This window comes from Peromyscus maniculatus, chromosome 14, assembly GCF_049852395.1.
Source record: "Peromyscus maniculatus bairdii isolate BWxNUB_F1_BW_parent chromosome 14, HU_Pman_BW_mat_3.1, whole genome shotgun sequence".
NCBI lineage: Eukaryota > Metazoa > Chordata > Mammalia > Rodentia > Cricetidae > Peromyscus > Peromyscus maniculatus.
In genome coordinates, this window is record NC_134865.1 from 56,310,196 (window position 1) to 56,326,382 (window position 16,187).

Below are 16,187 nucleotides of genomic sequence, written 5' to 3' on the forward strand. Positions count from 1 at the left end.
AAAAGAAATAATGGGTCAGACTAGGAGAATGAAATGATACCCATAGGAAATTGTGGGAAGAAGAAAGGAAATTCTAGCACATGAGTTTTCTTTTCCTCCAGCCCTTTTCCATTGATCCGGTCTATTGAAGTGATTCACTGAGAAATGCTAACTTACATGGAATGCATAAACTAAGAGAAACACAAATCTTGGTTTAAAATACATATTTTTTTTTCTAGATCTGGATTAAGAAAGAGCAGAGTTGAATTTTGTTTGTTTGTTTCATGGCTGTTGTGGCTTGCATGCTGGGCCAAACAGAAGCTGCCTCTTACCTCAGGATGGGGACAAGCCACTCACCTTGTCAACCAGTGAGTTAATGAAAGGGAAGAAAGGGAGAGAATGGATGAAAAGGAGACAGTGGAGACATTCCATGAGAAAAGAAAATCAGCCAGCAAGGAGCATGAGGCCCTTTATGAATGGTCATGTTTCGTTAGTATGAAAGATAAGCAAAACAATGAGGGCTAGGTAAAAGGACACAGCTCCTCTGTTGTAAAGACAGAAGTGTTGTTGTTTCTGCTCTTTTGGGGGTCCACCACCCAGCTCCCAGATAAATCACACATGGAGGCTTATTCTTAATTATAAATGTCTGGTCTTAGCTTGGCTTGTTTCTTGCCAGCTTTTCTTAAATTATTCCCGCCTGTCTTTTGCCTCTGGGCCTATACCTTTCTCTATTCCTGTATACCTTTCTTTCTTACTCCGATGCTGGTTGTGTAGCTGGGTGGCTGGTCCCAGACGTCCTCCCCTCTCCCAGATTTCTCCTCCTATATATTTTCTCTGCCTGCCAGCCCCGCCTATCCTTTCTCCTGCCTTGCTATTGGCCATTCAGCTCTTTATTAGACCATCAGGTATTTGAGACAGGCACAGTTACACAGCTTCACAGAGTTAAACAAATGCAATATAAACAAAAGTAACACACCTTAGAATAATATTCCCCAACATACACGTGAACAACTTTGGAAGTGAGAGAGAAGAAAGGGGCGGCCATTGGGTTCTGCCAAGCCCGTTCCTTCCCCCAGCTTTTCCTCCCCCTCCTCTCACCTGGAAGGTCCTTTCTCCTCGCTCTGCCTATCCAAGTCTTGCAGTCTCAGATCTGACAAAAGTTCCCAGGCTCCCATGGTTTCCCCAGATCCCTCCTCCCCAGATCCCTCCCTTAGCCCATCTGCTGTGGCCTCACAAGTCCCTCTAGATTGAGTATATTGTCCTGAAAGACTCTTGTATGTGTGTATTATAAGCCCCTTGTAAACTCCTTGAGAACAAGGGCCATTTCTTCTGTTCCTGCTTCATCTCCCATAGTGCTGATGGCCTAAGAGGCCCTCTGTATGGCCCTGCTGCCTCAGACTGGAGAGTTCAGCTCAGCTCTCAAGCTTTTGCCAGCAACGCAAGGGGCACACAATAAAGTCCTTTCACTATTAACCAGCAGATCCAAAGATAGAGTGGCTGAGAAAGTACACACGAAGAATCATTCATTGTCTCAAATCTCTCCTGGGAGCCAGAGCCTGGGATCCTCAGGTTAGATGTGCAAGCAACTTTGATACATTGTATGCGATGGCATCTTAGGTTAGTATTTCATTTTGATGGAATGTATAAACGAGCTGATGAAAACATGGAGCTGGGAATGTTCCTCAGCTTTTCTTTAGCATTGCTCAGGGTCTGGAGTCCTGGAGTAGTGGAGACCTGGAGTGCTAGGTCAGCATTACAAACAAACAAACAAACAAACAAATAAATAAATAAATAAGAGCAACAAATAGTAAGTATTTGGGTTACACCAAAGGATCAAAGGAAGTAAAGGTTTTCTTGTATGCCATTGATTGGTATTTCCTAAACCTCCCTACCCCCATCATGTTCATAGTCAAGAGTTCATAGGGGGAAACTATTGTTTTTCGTATTTTAATGCTGTCAGTGCTACCAAAGAGCAAATGTGTGTGTTGGGTATGTGTGGGGGGGAAGGGGGAGGTTGTCTCCCACTGCCATTATTTCCTTCCTTCCGTTCCCACTCCCTTCTTCCCTCCCCTCCCCTCCTTTCTTTCTAGCCAGGGCCTCAATATGCAGCCCTAGCTGGCCTTAGGAGATCTGCCTGCCTCTGCCTCTCGAATGCTAAAATTAAAGATATGAGCCACCCTGCCCAGCCATCTGCCGTTATTTCTATTGCTGAATGTTGCAGTGCTTTTTAGGGTATAAATAGCAATCAGCATTTAGGAAAGAGAACTAGATTCACACCTCTCTTGTATTTTGAGTTTCTCCTTTTCCATGGCTATTTTGGGTTTCAAGTGTACTTATAGAATTCCATCTTCTGACACAGATACGGATTTCAGCTGTTTCTCAATGCCTAAATCTTTAAAGCATTACATATACTGAAGAGGATTCAGGAGAATTGCTGACCAGCCTTGGGAAGTTCTGGAGTTGTGATCCTAAACGTGCTCACACCCAGAAGTGCAGTGTGAAGTGGTTGTGTTGGCTTTTTACTCTTATTTTATTGTAATGGGTCAGTGATATTGCCTTTATATTTCCCTGTAGGCTGCAGTTAAGGAACTTTCTGTAGAGCAAAACTGAACATGGAGACATATAGACACACAGACACACACACACACAGACACACACACACACACACACACACACACACACACACACACACACACACCTGGGAGGTCTCCTAAACAAACAAGATTCTAGTTTGGGTTTCAGGGAGCAATTTGTATATCTTGTGAAAGATTCTGAGTCTTTCATACTTCTACTCTAGTAAGATTTATAGGTCTGACATGTATATAGGATGTGACCTTTCAGGTATGTGGAGAAATATATTCTGTCACTTAGTGTGGAGCCAACATTCTTTAGTCCTGTGTAAACAGTGCACAAGAGGAAAGCCAAGCAGTAAGCCACGCCTGGTGGCACAGTTCTGCAATCCCATCTATTAGGGAGGTCAAGACAAAAATGTGTCTCGATTACAGAGTGAGGTCAACAATGCCAGCCTGGACAACTGAGTCAACACTGCCTCAAAACTTCAAAAAAAGTTAAAAAGGGTCAGGTATGTGGCATATGCCTTTAATCCTAGCATTTGGGAGACAGAGGCAGTCAGATCTCTTGAGGCTAGCCAGTCTACTTAGAGAATTCCAGACCCAGTTAGAACTATGTAGTTAAGACCCCACCTTAAATACACACACACACACACACACACACACACACACACACAGTAAGAGAAAGAGAGAGAGAGAGAGAGAGAGAGAGAGAGAGAGAGAGAGAGAGAAATCAGGACTAGGCTTGTAACTTAGTGGTAGAGAACTGTCCTCTAATGTGTGAGGCCCCATATTCAATCTCTAGTAACCTCCCCTTCCCCACAAAAAAGGATACCTGAGTAAATTGGGCATGGTAGCAGATACCTGTAATGCCATACTCTGGAGCTAAGGCAGGAGGATCACAAGTTCATATTCAGCCTGGACTATATAGTAAATTCCAGGCCAGCTTGGGGTATATAGCTAAACCTGGTCTCAAAAAATAATAGTAAACTGGGCATGGTGACGCACACCTTTAATCCCAGCACTTGGGAGGCAGAGACATGTGGATCTCTGTGAGTTGGAGGCTACCCTGGTCTACAGAGTGAGTTCCAGGACATCCAGGGCTATGTAGAGAGAACCTATTTAAAATAATCTAATACTACTACTACTAATAATAATAACAACAACAATGGTAAAGCTGTTTGATAAATAGTTTATCTTTGTAAAGTGAGGATATTGTACAGTATCAATGGAAGACACAGAGTGCAGCCTGTCCACTGCTGCCGGTACCTAAGAGTAAGAGAAGCATTCAGCCTAGACAGGAGCAGATTTCCCTCCACAGAGAGAAGACTGGTGCTGGAAGACAACCTTCTCTGAGTAATTTGCCCAGCTAGAGATCTGTGTCGGATCCGAAGGGCCCTTTTTCAATCCTTTTTTCCCGGGCCGTCCGTAGATCCCTGAAAAACGGTGAGTGACTTCTTGGTTTGGGGAGTTGTACAATAGGACTCTGTAGCCAGGGACTCGGCACTTTGGGCAACACACTCTGCAGAGAAATATTAACATACAGTCTCGAGTGAGAAAACAGACCAATTTACCCAGGTTATGAGAGTAGCTAGAAGCTATTCAATTCAGTAAGAAGCTAGAAGCCTCTCCCTTGACTCTGGCCAGCCTAGTGTGGAGAAGAGGCCTGAATTGCTCAGCTAACAAATTTTGGCCATTTTCATGGCAATTTGAAGGCCTTGCTTGCTTACTTATCATTCTTTGTTTGATCCCTGGTCTCCACAGAGTGGAAAAAGAGAACTGAATCCTGCAAATCGTCCTCTGATTTCTACATGCCTGCTTGTCCTGGCTAGTTTTATGTCAACTTAACACAAGCTAATCATCTGAGAGGAGGGAACGTCAATGGAGAAGATGCCTTCATAAGATTGGTCTGTCTCAGCCGACTTCAGCTCATGGGAGCTCATGGATAGCTAGGGAGCCTGCATGGGACCAACCTAGGCCCTCTGCATGTGGGTGACAGTTGTGTAGCTTGGTCTGTTTGTGAGGCCCCTCGCAGCAGGACCAAGATCTGTCCCTGGTGCGTGAGCTGGCTTTTTGGAACCTATTCCCTATGGTGGGTTGCCTGGCTCAACCTTGATGCAGAGGGAGGAGCTTGGCCCTGCCTCAACTTGATGTGCCAGGCTTTGTTGACTCCCATGGGAGGCCTGCCCCTTTCTGAGGAGTGGGGGTAGAAAGGAGGTTGGTGGAGGAAATGGGAGGAGAGGAGAGAGGGGAAACTGTCATTGGTAAATAAAATTAAAAAAAAAAAAAAAAGAAAAAGTTTGGGCTGTCTCTTAATGAACAGTTTTGAAACTATAAGCAATGAGCCTTCATGTAATGTATTTGTACATGTGGGAATTTTTTTTTTGAGACAGGGTCTTATTATTTTGCTTAGGTGGGTCTAGAACCTGTGGACTCATGTGATCTTCTTTCTTCAGCCTCCCAAGTGATTGAAACTACAGGTGCACATCATAGAAATGAATTTTTATGCTTTTGTTCTTTTTTAAAGATATATTTTATTATTTATGTGTATGTCTGTGTGACTATGCCTGTACATGTGATGAAAGTCTTATTTTGCCTGATTTCCTTCTCCCTGGTCCCATTCATAAAAACGTTACAGAGCTGGGTGGGGTAGCTCTTGCCTGAGAAGGCTGAGTGCAAGGATCACCACGAATTTGGGGCCAGCCTGGCTGCACAGTGAGTTCCAAGCCAATCCGGGCTATAGAGTAAGAACCTGTCTCACAGCAGCAACCTCCCCAGTATATTCAGGCCGTCATTTCAAGCCACTCGGTGATAGACACACGTATGGAAAGAGTTATTAATAGCCGCTTCTGCAGTGAGAACTGAGTAGAGCCACAGGAAAGGTGATGGAAGGAAAGATAAGTCAGATCCTGAAAGGCAACTCCCAGCTACGGGGGAAATGAGAAGACAGAGATAGCGGCTGGACTCTTTATTTAAGGAAATCACAACGTGTTCAAAAAAAGAAAAGGATGAGGTCACAGGAAAGACTGGGAGGGGAAGATATCTGCTCGGGCGTGTGGAAATGACAAACTCTAGTCTGCTAGTAGCCGAGCACAGGATCCCCTGCCTGGGATAGCTCCGAGTTCACTTCCGCTTGGTCCTGGAAAGCACTTTTTGAAAAGGTGCATTCTCCAGTGTCCAGTATGATGCGCTTTGTCTGCATCTATCTAGGGGACCGAATGCCAGGATTCTTCCAGCACTCTTGGCCTTTAGGTCACCTAGGAAGGAAGTGCTCAGGGATGGGGGTGGGGGTGTGGCGGGGTGTGGCTCAGTGCTTGCTGTCAAAGTGTGCTGACCTGAGTTTGGATCCTCACCACCCACGAAACAAGCCAGGCCTGTAGGCCCAGCACTGGGGAGGAAAAGGAAGGAGGATCCCTGGAGCTTACTAACCAGTCAGTCTACCCAAGCCCTGAGCTCCAGATTCAGTGGGAGATCTTATCTCAAAAAATAAGATGGTGATCAAGGGCAATGCCGGACACTGACCTCTGACCTACACACACACACACACACACACACACACACACACACACACACACACACTTTGAAAAAGAAGAAGGGACCTGGAGAGGTGGCTCAGTCATTAAAAGCACTAACTGTTCTTTCACAGGACCCAGGTTCGAATCCCAGCACCCTAGCTATAACCTGGCGGCTCACAACTAGCTGTAACTCTGGTTCTTGTGGTACATAGACATACATACAGGTAAAACACCCATACACATAAATCTCAAAAAATATTTTAAATTAAATTTTAAAAGGCAGTAACAGTGGTTGTTAAAGGGGAAGGCTGTTCCTCCTGAGGCCTCTTCTTCCAGCCCCTGCAGCCTTCTACTAGGGCACTAAACTTGTCAGGGCTCTGGTTGCTTTAACACCCCCCCTACCCCACCTCCTACTCCCCCCACCCCACCCCCACCCCCGTGCAGCAGCCCCTTTACAAGCTTTCATGATGGCTTTGTCTGATATGGTCCTCTATTAGTTTGTCACAGTAATTTTCTCCTTGCTGTGACAAAAATACCTGAAAAGAAGCAACTTTAGGGAGGAGGCGTTTATGAGGATTTACAGTCCAACGCGGTAGGGAAGGCGCGCTTGCAAGAGCAGGTAGGCGTCAATCACACTTGGTCACAGGCAGGCCGCCCAGAGTAAAGGCTCTGTGTGAGAGCACCTGCTTTTCCCCCAATCCAATCCATGCCCCCACCCATTGGATGGTACTGCCCACAATTGGAGTGGGCCTTCCCACTTCAACCTAATCTAAACAATCCCTCCCAGCTGTGCCCAGAGGCACAGTGTTCACAATCAGTGTTAACCATCACAGCCCCCCCCCCCCCCCCCCCCCCCCCCCCCCCCCCGGTCAGTTCACTTAAGCTTCCATGGATGTATGTAAAAATCATTAAACTATCTAATTCCCGTTGCCATCCTGCTCCAATCAAGAATTCTGTTCTGCTAGGCATGGTGGTACATACACATGTCACACACACACACACACACACACATGAATGCATGCAGAAGCAGAGTCTGCTGAGGGCTGGAGAGAAGGCTTAGTGGTTAAGGAATGTTTACTGCCCGATCAGAGGACCAGAGATAGGATTCCACAAATAATTGTAACTCCAGCGCCCAGGGATCCGGCACACCCTTAAAAAAAAAAAAAAAAAAAAAAAAAAAAAAAAAAAAAAAAAAGCCCAAACCTTGAAAAACAGAAGGAAGAGGAACAAACAATCTACCTGATATGTTTGCAATCTCAGATTGAGGCAAGAAGACCTGGAGATTTGAGGCCAAGCTGGACTGTGTAGCAAAACACCGACAAACGACCTTTTCAGACAAAGAATAATAAGGGTCTCACCCTGTAACCGCAGCCTTCCAAGAGCTGGGATTACAGGCATGAACTACCATATCCCGCAAGGATTTGTAATTGAGGAAGGAGAGAGAAATGAAATGGAGAAAGGCTGAACAATGAAGTGGTATCCCCCGAAGGATTCCTCTGTGTAATAGCTCTGGTTGTCCTGGAACTCTCTTAGTAGACCAGGATAACTCACAGCGATCAGCCTGCCTCTGCCTCCGGAGTGCTGGCGTTAAAGGCGTGCCCCACCACCACCCGGCCAACAATGAAGTTTTCTGCAGTGAAGAGAACCAGTGAGAACTGTGATTCACATAGAATATCAAACTTGGCCTTCATTCATTCTGCCTGGAAACGGCCGAGGAACAAAAATTCCTGCCACAAAATTGACTGGAGGAAACAGCGCGTGGTGATGCAGGCCTTTAATCCCAGCACTCCGGAGGTAGAGGCAGGGGGATCTCTGTGAGCTCGAGGCCAGCCCGGGTCTACGCAGCAAGTTCTAGGACTACGTAGCTGGAGTTAAGTGGAGAGATCCTGTCTCAAAACAAAACAAAACAAAACCAAAAGCAAGCAAAAAAGAGGAATGAAGTTGTTTTCTTCTGGAATGCCTCGCGCCTTGTTTTCTTACACTGCTCGGTGCTCAAGGAATCGTTATCTGGTAGAGATTTTTGCCTTTCCAGTGTGTACTACCTAGTTAAAAGGAGGTGACTAACCCGGCCAGCGGAAGGACCCAGGAGGACGGCGGGCGTGGCCTAGCCGGGGGGCGGGGCGGCTGGGAGGCGCGCCCCCTTCCCAGCAAGCACCGCGGCTGCCGGCGCGCGGTTCCGGCCCGGCTTTTCCCGGGATCCGCACCGCCCCGCCATGGACGGGCTCCGGAACAGCGCCGCGCTGCTGCCGAGGCGCGGGCGGGGGAGGCGCCGGCGGCAGCCGCAGCTCCGCGGCGGCTCGGTCTTGGCCCTGCCCCTGCGGCCCCGCAAGATCCGCAGGCCCCGGAGAAGCGCGGCGTCCCGCGTGGCCGCGCTGAGGGCTCGCGCGCTGCCCAGCGAGGCCTCGGACGCCAAGGTGGAGCCGGCCGCGGGCGAGCGGGAGACCTCGCGGTCGGCGGAGCCGCCGCGGCCGGTGCCGGTGCCGGTGCGCCCGGGGCCGGCTTCGGCGGCCGCCCCGCCGCGCCGCGTGGAGGGGCGGCGGGCCGCGCTCTCCCGCCCGCCGGAGCGGCCCTGGGACTCGCCGCTGCAGCAGGTGCTGGCGGAGCTGGACGGCATCCCCAGCAGCCGGAGGCGCGCCGCCCGCCTCTTCGAGTGGCTCCTGGCGCCCATGCCTCCCGACCACTTCTACCGGCGCCTGTGGGAGCGGGAGGCGGTGCTGGTGCGGCGGCAGGACCCCAGCTACTACGAGGGCCTCTTCTCCACGGCCGACCTGGACTCGATGCTGCGCTCCGAGGACGTGCACTTCGGGCAGCACCTGGACGCCGCGCGCTACGTCGGCGGGAGGCGGGAGACCTTGAACCCCCCGGGCCGCGCCCTCCCCGCCGCCGCCTGGTCCCTGTACCGGGCCGGCTGCTCCTTGCGCCTTCTCTGCCCGCAAGCTTTCTCGCCCACCGTGTGGCAGTTTCTGGCTGTGCTCCAGGAACAGTTTGGCAGCATGGCGGGCTCCAACGTGTACCTCACGCCCCCCAACTCACAGGGCTTTGCTCCCCACTACGACGACATCGAGGCTTTCGTGCTGCAGCTGGAAGGTCGCAAACTCTGGCGCGTCTACCGACCGCGGGACCCCAGCGAGGAGCTCGCCCTGACATCTAGCCCCAACTTCAGCCAGGAGGACCTGGGTGAGCCGGTGTTGCAGACGGTGCTGGAACCTGGAGACCTGCTGTATTTCCCTCGGGGCTTCATTCATCAAGCTGAGTGTCAGGATGGAGTCCACTCTCTGCACCTCACCTTGTCCACGTACCAGCGCAATACGTGGGGCGACTTCCTGGAGGCCGTGCTGCCCTTGGCCGTGCAAGCAGCAGTAGAAGAAAATGTGGAGTTTCGCAGGGGTCTGCCTCGAGACTTCATGGATTACATGGGGGCCCAGCATTCAGACTCGAAGGATCCGCGAAGAACAGCTTTCATGGAAAAGGTGCGGGTCTTGGTTGCCCGCCTGGGACACTTCGCGCCCGTTGATGCTGTGGCCGACCAGAGAGCCAAAGACTTCATCCACGATTCCCTGCCCCCGGTGTTGACTGATAGGGAAAGGGCACTGAGTGTCCACGGGCTCCCGGTTCGCTGGGAGGCTGGAGAACCTGTAAATGTGGGGGCCCAGTTGACAACAGAAACAGAAGTCCATATGCTTCAGGACGGCATAGCTCGGCTGGTGGGCGAGGGCGGCCGTTTGTTCCTCTATTACACGGTGGAAAACTCGCGCGTGTATCATCTGGAGGAACCCAAGTGCCTGGAAATCTGCCCTCAGCAGGCGGACGCCATGGAACTCTTGCTTCGCTCCTACCCGGACTTTGTGAGAGTAGGGGACCTGCCCTGTGACAGCGTGGAAGACCAGCTTTCCTTGGCAGCCATGTTGTATGATAAGGGGCTGCTGCTCACCAAGACGCCTCTGGTTCCGAGTTAGTCTCTTGAGGATGGCTGCAAAGGGTGCGGTCGTGGTGCTCCGCTACCACTGCCACCTTTTTTTAATTTTTTTTCCCCTTAAAAGAAGTCATGTTCTTACCTTGCTAAGCGTCAGTGTGGTTATGTTTACCTTTATGGCTGTTTGCGTGTCACAGAGCTCAGACTTCCTTCTGGGAGGGACCTCTTCATCTAGGTGCAAAAGGAAACAGAAATTGGAGCAGAGGAGGTTAAGCTGTTTCTGCAGAAGTAACAACCCCTATCTGAGAGCACCAGCTGCATTCCCTGCAGGCTTCAGTGTATGGTGTGGCCTTGGCCGTGCCCTTCTGCTTGAGACAGGAGGGATTTTTATATGGAAGTTGCTTCTTTGTGTTCTTTCTTCAGTTTGTGCTTCGGGCTGGGGTCAGTATGCTGTGTGTTAAGTTTGTATGAACATTAGAAGATTTATTAAAAAGTGCCAAAGACCGTTTCTCTTTTCTAAGCCTAGATTTTTTTTTGGGTTGGTTTGAAAACTGTGAGACAAGGAAGAAGATAAGGAAGATGTGGCTGAGATGAAAGGCAGCGTGATATATGATATCAAAGGAGTCTGTTAACTTTTTTAAAGGCGAGGGCTGGGTAGAGCGAGTGTAGGCCTGGCATGCGCAATGCCTTGGGTTCATTCCCAGCACCACACTCACTAAAGAGGAGAAGCCTGTCTGGTTGGGGCCATTTGTTAGCTTTGGAGGTAACCTACTCATTTGAGTTAATCTACTTTAACTCCAAACAGGACAAACCTAACAGAGAAGCCTCCAATACCAGAGTCAGCTTTGAAGTATACATTGTATTTGCTCAGTGCTTGGTGTAAATCAGTGACTGGCTGGCATGGCTCCCAAAAGGACAGTGCCATGTCACCTGGTTATGTGTTGATAGGCTTTAGTCATCCAACTTTTAGCAAGCTGGCCACAGGGAAGATTGGTGTTCAAGTTACTTTCCACTCATTTGTTTTCCCCTAGCAGTTGGATGAAACTTCCCCAAATCTGGCAAGTGCATATTCTCATGATTGGTGGAAGAGAGCCTGGTGCACCAGAAAGAGCACTTGGAACCAGAAGACCTGGGTTTGGGGTGGTGGCTGGTAGGTAACCGGCCGAATGACCCGAGGCTGCTGCTTACAGATGTTGTAAGTATATTTTGGTATAGTTCCACTTCTGAACCCTCATCATTTAGAGTGTATCTAGACCTCTTAAGGTCCTGTCATCGTAACTGATTGGTTTGGTTTTTAAGGTTGAGGACTTTCAGAAGTTATTTTTTTTCCCTTAAGTTAGAACATAAAAGGACTGCTCTTCTTTCAGGTGTACTTTCCAGAGATGACCATCTTTTATAAGATGAAATGTAAGGCCTTTTGGGGTGCTTAATCAAACATACATAGTAGTTACTTGTTTTTCCAAAGACTTGTGCTTTTCTAGTATGTCCTTTTTAAATCAGTTGGGATAGAGCTACCTTTTAAATGGCACACAATTGCAGATGGATGAAAACCTGGGGAAGGGGAGAAGGGTTAAGTAGCCTTCCTGACTTAAGTCATACAGGCCTCCTATGAAGTTCCCAAACGTCTAGGTCCTGGGATAGTCTGGTGTGAAGAGTCAAGGGATGGGTTCACCCAAAAGAAACCTACTGTCAAAAATGTCTTGAAGAAAAGTTTCAAGTTCCAGTGGGCTTTGGCCCTCTCTGGGTGGTGAATAGATGTGTCTCGCTTTTCTCTTCACATTTTTTATGGCTACTTCCATCTTCATTATTTTCTCCGTCAGCAAGTCCTTCTGATTTAGTGTTCTAATCTAAGGGGGGAAATGTTAAAAAAAAAAAAAAAAAAAAGCAAGCAACCAACTGTATTGGAGGAAAAAGCATTAAAATAATTGGATTATATCAAGCGTGGGCTTGGGAGGCTGAGGCAAGAAGATCCCAACTTTAAGGTCATTTTTGAGTTACATAGTAAAGCTCAACCAAACAAAAAAAGATCAAGTAATTGACTATCATGCTTATTAGTGAAACTCTTGGAGCCCTGGGTTTCCTCTTGAAAACATTTTTGTACTTATTTACCTTCTTCTTGATCTCCTGGAGCATCTCTTGATTGCCTTCCTTTTCTAAGTTGAGTGCTGTCATTGTCTGGTAAATTTCCCTGAAAGACAGGAAAGGTGGTTCTGCCCCGTCCCTAAGAAGAGAGATGCTGTTAATCAGGAGCTGTAGGATCTGGAATTAGACAAGAATCCCAAACTCCTCATCAACAGTTTAACCGAGTCTTCTCTGTAGAAATGACGTGATCATTTACACAGCTGTTGTGCAGTTCCAGAGTATCTGTGTGAAGGCAGTGACAGTTCCTACTTCTTAAACACCTTTGGGAAAGGTACCAAATGTCATTAATTGTCACCATAGCTTTATAATGTAGACTTCCATCTGCATGGGAGGATTGAGACAAACGAAAAAGGGCTGCGTAGGGGCACAGCACTTAAGAGTATGGACAAGTGCGCTGAAACCCTGGTTTGGTTGACTCTTAAGAGTATGGACAAGTGCGCTGAAACCCTGGTTTGGTTGACTCTTAAGAGTATGGACAAGTACACTGAAACCCTGGTTTGGTTGACTCTAGTCTGTTGTCTCAGTAGCTACTGGGTAAATGTTGAATACATGGATAACTTAAAACTCCCTGGAAGAGGAGAAGTAACACAGGAACTATGGGAGCTGTGACAGTCTACTTATGGAAGGATTTTCTGTTCCCCACTTAGCCTGGAAAGGCAGAGCATGCTCAGTGGTCAAGGATTGGAGTGTTGGCAGTCCGGGAGGTCATGGCAGAAAGCAGCGGTTCAGTGCTTACTTAAGGACAGCCTCGTGGTCCTCCAGGAGCAGCACATCTAGAAAGGTGTCCCTGACCTGGTTTCCTTGAAGTTTGAGGGCTAGGATGCTCCGGCAAGCTTCCAGCCGCACACCTGGTGCTTCTTCATAGTGGATGGCCCAGAGCAGAAGATCTGTCAGCTGGGGACTCACTTGCCCAATCTGCCCCAAAGCTGTAGAGGTGAGAGGAAAAGTCTGTCCCACTGTCACTGAAGACTTAAGTTGACTGTATCCTAGCATCCAGAAGGAATTTGAGTATTGCAGACAGTATCTTGGGGATGGCACTTAATCATTAGGAGTAAAGTGAAAAGTATTTCTAAGTAGTGAAATTTAGAAAGGAAGTTGGGAGAGCTAGCAAAGCTTTGCTCAGCATGTGTGAAGTTTGATGCTTAGCTTTGGGGCAGGGTCTTGCTGTGTATCCCTGGCTGGCCTCACATCTGCAGTGGCCCTCCTGCCTTGGCCTCTTGAGGGCTGTGACTACAGGTGTGTACCACCGGCCTGACTGCATTGAGATAGCTCTTCTAAAGGACTCCTAAGAGAAGTGGTTGATCTTGCCTAGTGGGATATAAACATAGACTAGCTTGCCTATTCAGGAATAGATAGGGGGCAGATTTAACATGGAAGAGCAGTGTAGTTAAGGTAGACTGATGGGTGAGGGGGTGAGAACAATTAGTTCTCAGGATTACCTAGGTCTGGTCCTGTTAGGGCTGTACCAAAGACCATTTCAAAAAGAGAGGCAGTGCAGAAGTTCTAGGGAAAAACCTGGAAAGAGCAAGTTTTAAGCTCTGTCTTGAACCTGGTTTGACTCTTATTAAATGCTATAGTTGAAATCTCCAGGGAAAGCAAGAAGTATACAACAATGGATATCCACTAGACACTCATCCTTAAGTATACAACAATGGATATCCACTAGACACTCATCCTTAAGTATACAACAATGGATATCCACTAGACACTCATCCTTAAGTATACAACAATGGATATCTACTAGACACTCATCCTTAAGTATACAACAATGGATATCCACTAGACACTCATCCTTAATTCTGTTGGTGGGGACTGTGTAATCTGTTCTTTGCTTAACAAGTTTAAATAGACCTAGACTTAGGATCTTTAACTAAACATTTGAAAGAAAATCTCTTTCTTTCTCAGCCCAGACTTCTGAGAAGCTAAGACAGTCCCTTCCACTACACTCTGGCTGTCTCACTAAAGTTTCTAGGTATTTATTAGCATGAAGAGAGTATTTCAGGTCTAGGGTTTGGAGCTGTCATTTCTGAAATACCTCGAATGGCAAAAGCCTTGATTTTCCAGTAGGGATCTCTGTTCATCAGATTCAGGAGGCATTCAAGCACCTGTAATAGACAAGGAAAAGTTGAGTGGGAAGAACCAGAGTAAGAATGGACCAGAAGGGGCTGGAGAGATGGCTCAGAGGTTAAGAGCACTGACTGCTCTTCCAGAGGTCCTGAGTTCAATTCCCAGCAACCACATGGTGGCTCACAACCATCAATAATGAAATCTGGTGCCCTCTTCTGACACGTAGGCATACTGTATACATAAGAAATAAATCTTTAAAAAAAAAAAAAAAAAGAGCTAGAAAGATGGCTCAGTGGTTAAGGGCACTGACTGCTCTCCCAAAGGACCCGGGTTCAAATCCCAGCATCCACATGGCAGCTAACGACTGTCTGTAACTCAAAGATCTAACCTGCAGGCAAAACACCAATGCATATAAAATAAAAGTTTAAAAAAAAGACCAGAAACAGGTCCCCACTTATTTCTAGGGATGCTCTAACTAGAAAAGTAGCCTTCTGTCAATGCTAGTGACAAATGGGCTACAGCCTCAAGTATCAGCCTGTGTACTAAGTAGCCGAATTGTCTACTCTTGTGTCTTTTTCTCAGCACACAGATCTGTAGCCATACATACACTAACTACATACTCTACCACTGAACTACACCACTAGTCCCAGACTCTCCCCCACCCACACTCATTTTTGAGACTGTATTACTGTGTAGCTTAGGTTGACCTCGGATGCTTTCTAATGTGTTTGGTTGTTTTGCCTGCATGTGTCTGTCTATGCACCACATAGTAAGTGCCCTCAGCGGCCAGAAGGTGGCATTGGAGCCAGTCCTCTGGAAGAGCAGTCAGTGTTCTTAACTGCTGAGCTAGTTCTCCAGCCCCTCACCTCAAATTCTGGAACCTTCTGCCTCTTGCCTTATCTTCCAAGTGCAAGGATCACATCATGCTCCACTTGGACTTCTTTTGAATACTTCTGTCCAGTTTTCCCCTAATAACGAGTGTATAAACTCTACTCATTTGCATTAACCCTTAAGCCTCTCAGCGACCAGGTATTAGGAAGCTAGTTAACTGAGATGAGAACAGAGTTGAGAGGGTGGCATGCTCTGGCTTGAAGTTTGGGCTTGTTAGGCTAAATGCCGCTCACTGACTGATGTGGCCTGTGTCTCCTTTCACCTTCCTGCCAGACTGCTCATCCCACGTTCCCACAGAATCATGGGTGTACCGTGCACAGCAGAGATACTGGCGCTCTCTTCGGGTCCATCAGATAAGATGACAACATGCCTTGGCTTACCATCTTGTCACGGATCTGCAGGGCACCTGCTGCCGAACAAGCTGCCTGTCGAATTGATATGAACTCATCAGAGAAGCAGTTCAGGAAGCTTGGGAGAAGCTTGGCTGTCATGACCTTGAGCACACGGATCAGGGAGAGGGCCTCAATCCGATCCTGGAAATTTCCTTGACTCAGCTTAATCCTGTAAGATACAAGTGGCTTTTATTTCCCTTAAACTTTTCTGTATCCTGTTCTCTTCCACCATGCCCTCAGGAAAGAATTCGAGCTTTGTGGGCCCAGTTACATAGACATACCTTTTCTTAGTCAGTTTATAATCATTAAAGTTTCACTGGGTTCAGACCTTGGTGTCTTATTTTCGTGAATTCCTATTACTGAGCATATGGTAGACATTTAGGTGTCTTGAAAGTGTCAAGCTGCATCTCCTCTTACAAACACAGTGCTCATTTTGGCAGTTTCTCAGTCTGGAATGACTGCATCTCCATGGAACTTGGCCTTTCTACTCTAGCCCACACTGAGTATCCCATTTTTTTCTTTTCTTTTCTTTTTTTGGGGTGTTTGTCGAGACAGGATTTCTCTGTGTAGTTTTGGTGCCTGTCTTGGATCTCATTCTGTAGCCCAGGCTGGCCTTGAACTCACAGAGATCTGCCTGCCTCTGCCTCCTGAGTGCTGGGATTAAAGGTGTGCGCCACCACCGCCTGGCATTTTTTTCTTTTTTTTAATTAGGTATTTG

At 47.7% G+C, this 16,187-nt stretch overlaps 2 protein-coding genes across 7 annotated transcripts in view; one reads left to right on the forward strand and one right to left on the reverse strand.

Annotated features, from left to right (window-relative positions):
- Nucleotides 1-3,721: 3,721 nt before the first annotated feature.
- Nucleotides 3,722-16,187, reverse strand: part of Heatr4 (HEAT repeat containing 4) — a 34,466-nt gene continuing 22,000 nt past the window's right edge. For all 5 annotated transcript variants that reach the window (XM_076551033.1, XM_076551036.1, XM_076551037.1 and 2 more), the window contains exons 11-17: nt 15,458-15,638; nt 14,155-14,224; nt 12,856-13,045; nt 12,087-12,165; nt 11,665-11,824; nt 10,150-10,208; nt 3,722-4,071 (exon numbers count right to left, since the gene is read on the reverse strand). In XM_076551033.1, the coding sequence (XP_076407148.1) occupies nt 3,919-4,071; nt 10,150-10,208; nt 11,665-11,824; nt 12,087-12,165; nt 12,856-13,045; nt 14,155-14,224; nt 15,458-15,638 (892 nt within the window). In that variant the 3' untranslated portion in view covers nt 3,722-3,918. The remainder of the gene's footprint in view (nt 4,072-10,149; nt 10,209-11,664; nt 11,825-12,086; nt 12,166-12,855; nt 13,046-14,154; nt 14,225-15,457; nt 15,639-16,187) is intronic.
- LOC121822414 (ribosomal oxygenase 1) lies at nt 8,263-15,794 on the forward strand. Of its 2 annotated transcripts, none has more exons than XM_076551038.1 (4): nt 8,263-10,418; nt 11,009-11,172; nt 12,767-13,053; nt 15,351-15,794. In XM_076551038.1, the coding sequence occupies exon 1, from the start codon at nt 8,278-8,280 to the stop codon at nt 10,018-10,020; it is 1,743 nt and encodes a 580-aa protein (XP_076407153.1). In that variant the 5' UTR covers nt 8,263-8,277; the 3' UTR covers nt 10,021-10,418; nt 11,009-11,172; nt 12,767-13,053; nt 15,351-15,794. The 2 variants fall into 2 exon arrangements, with proteins under 2 accessions (XP_076407153.1, XP_076407154.1); XM_076551039.1 differs by having other exon boundaries at nt 11,012-11,172.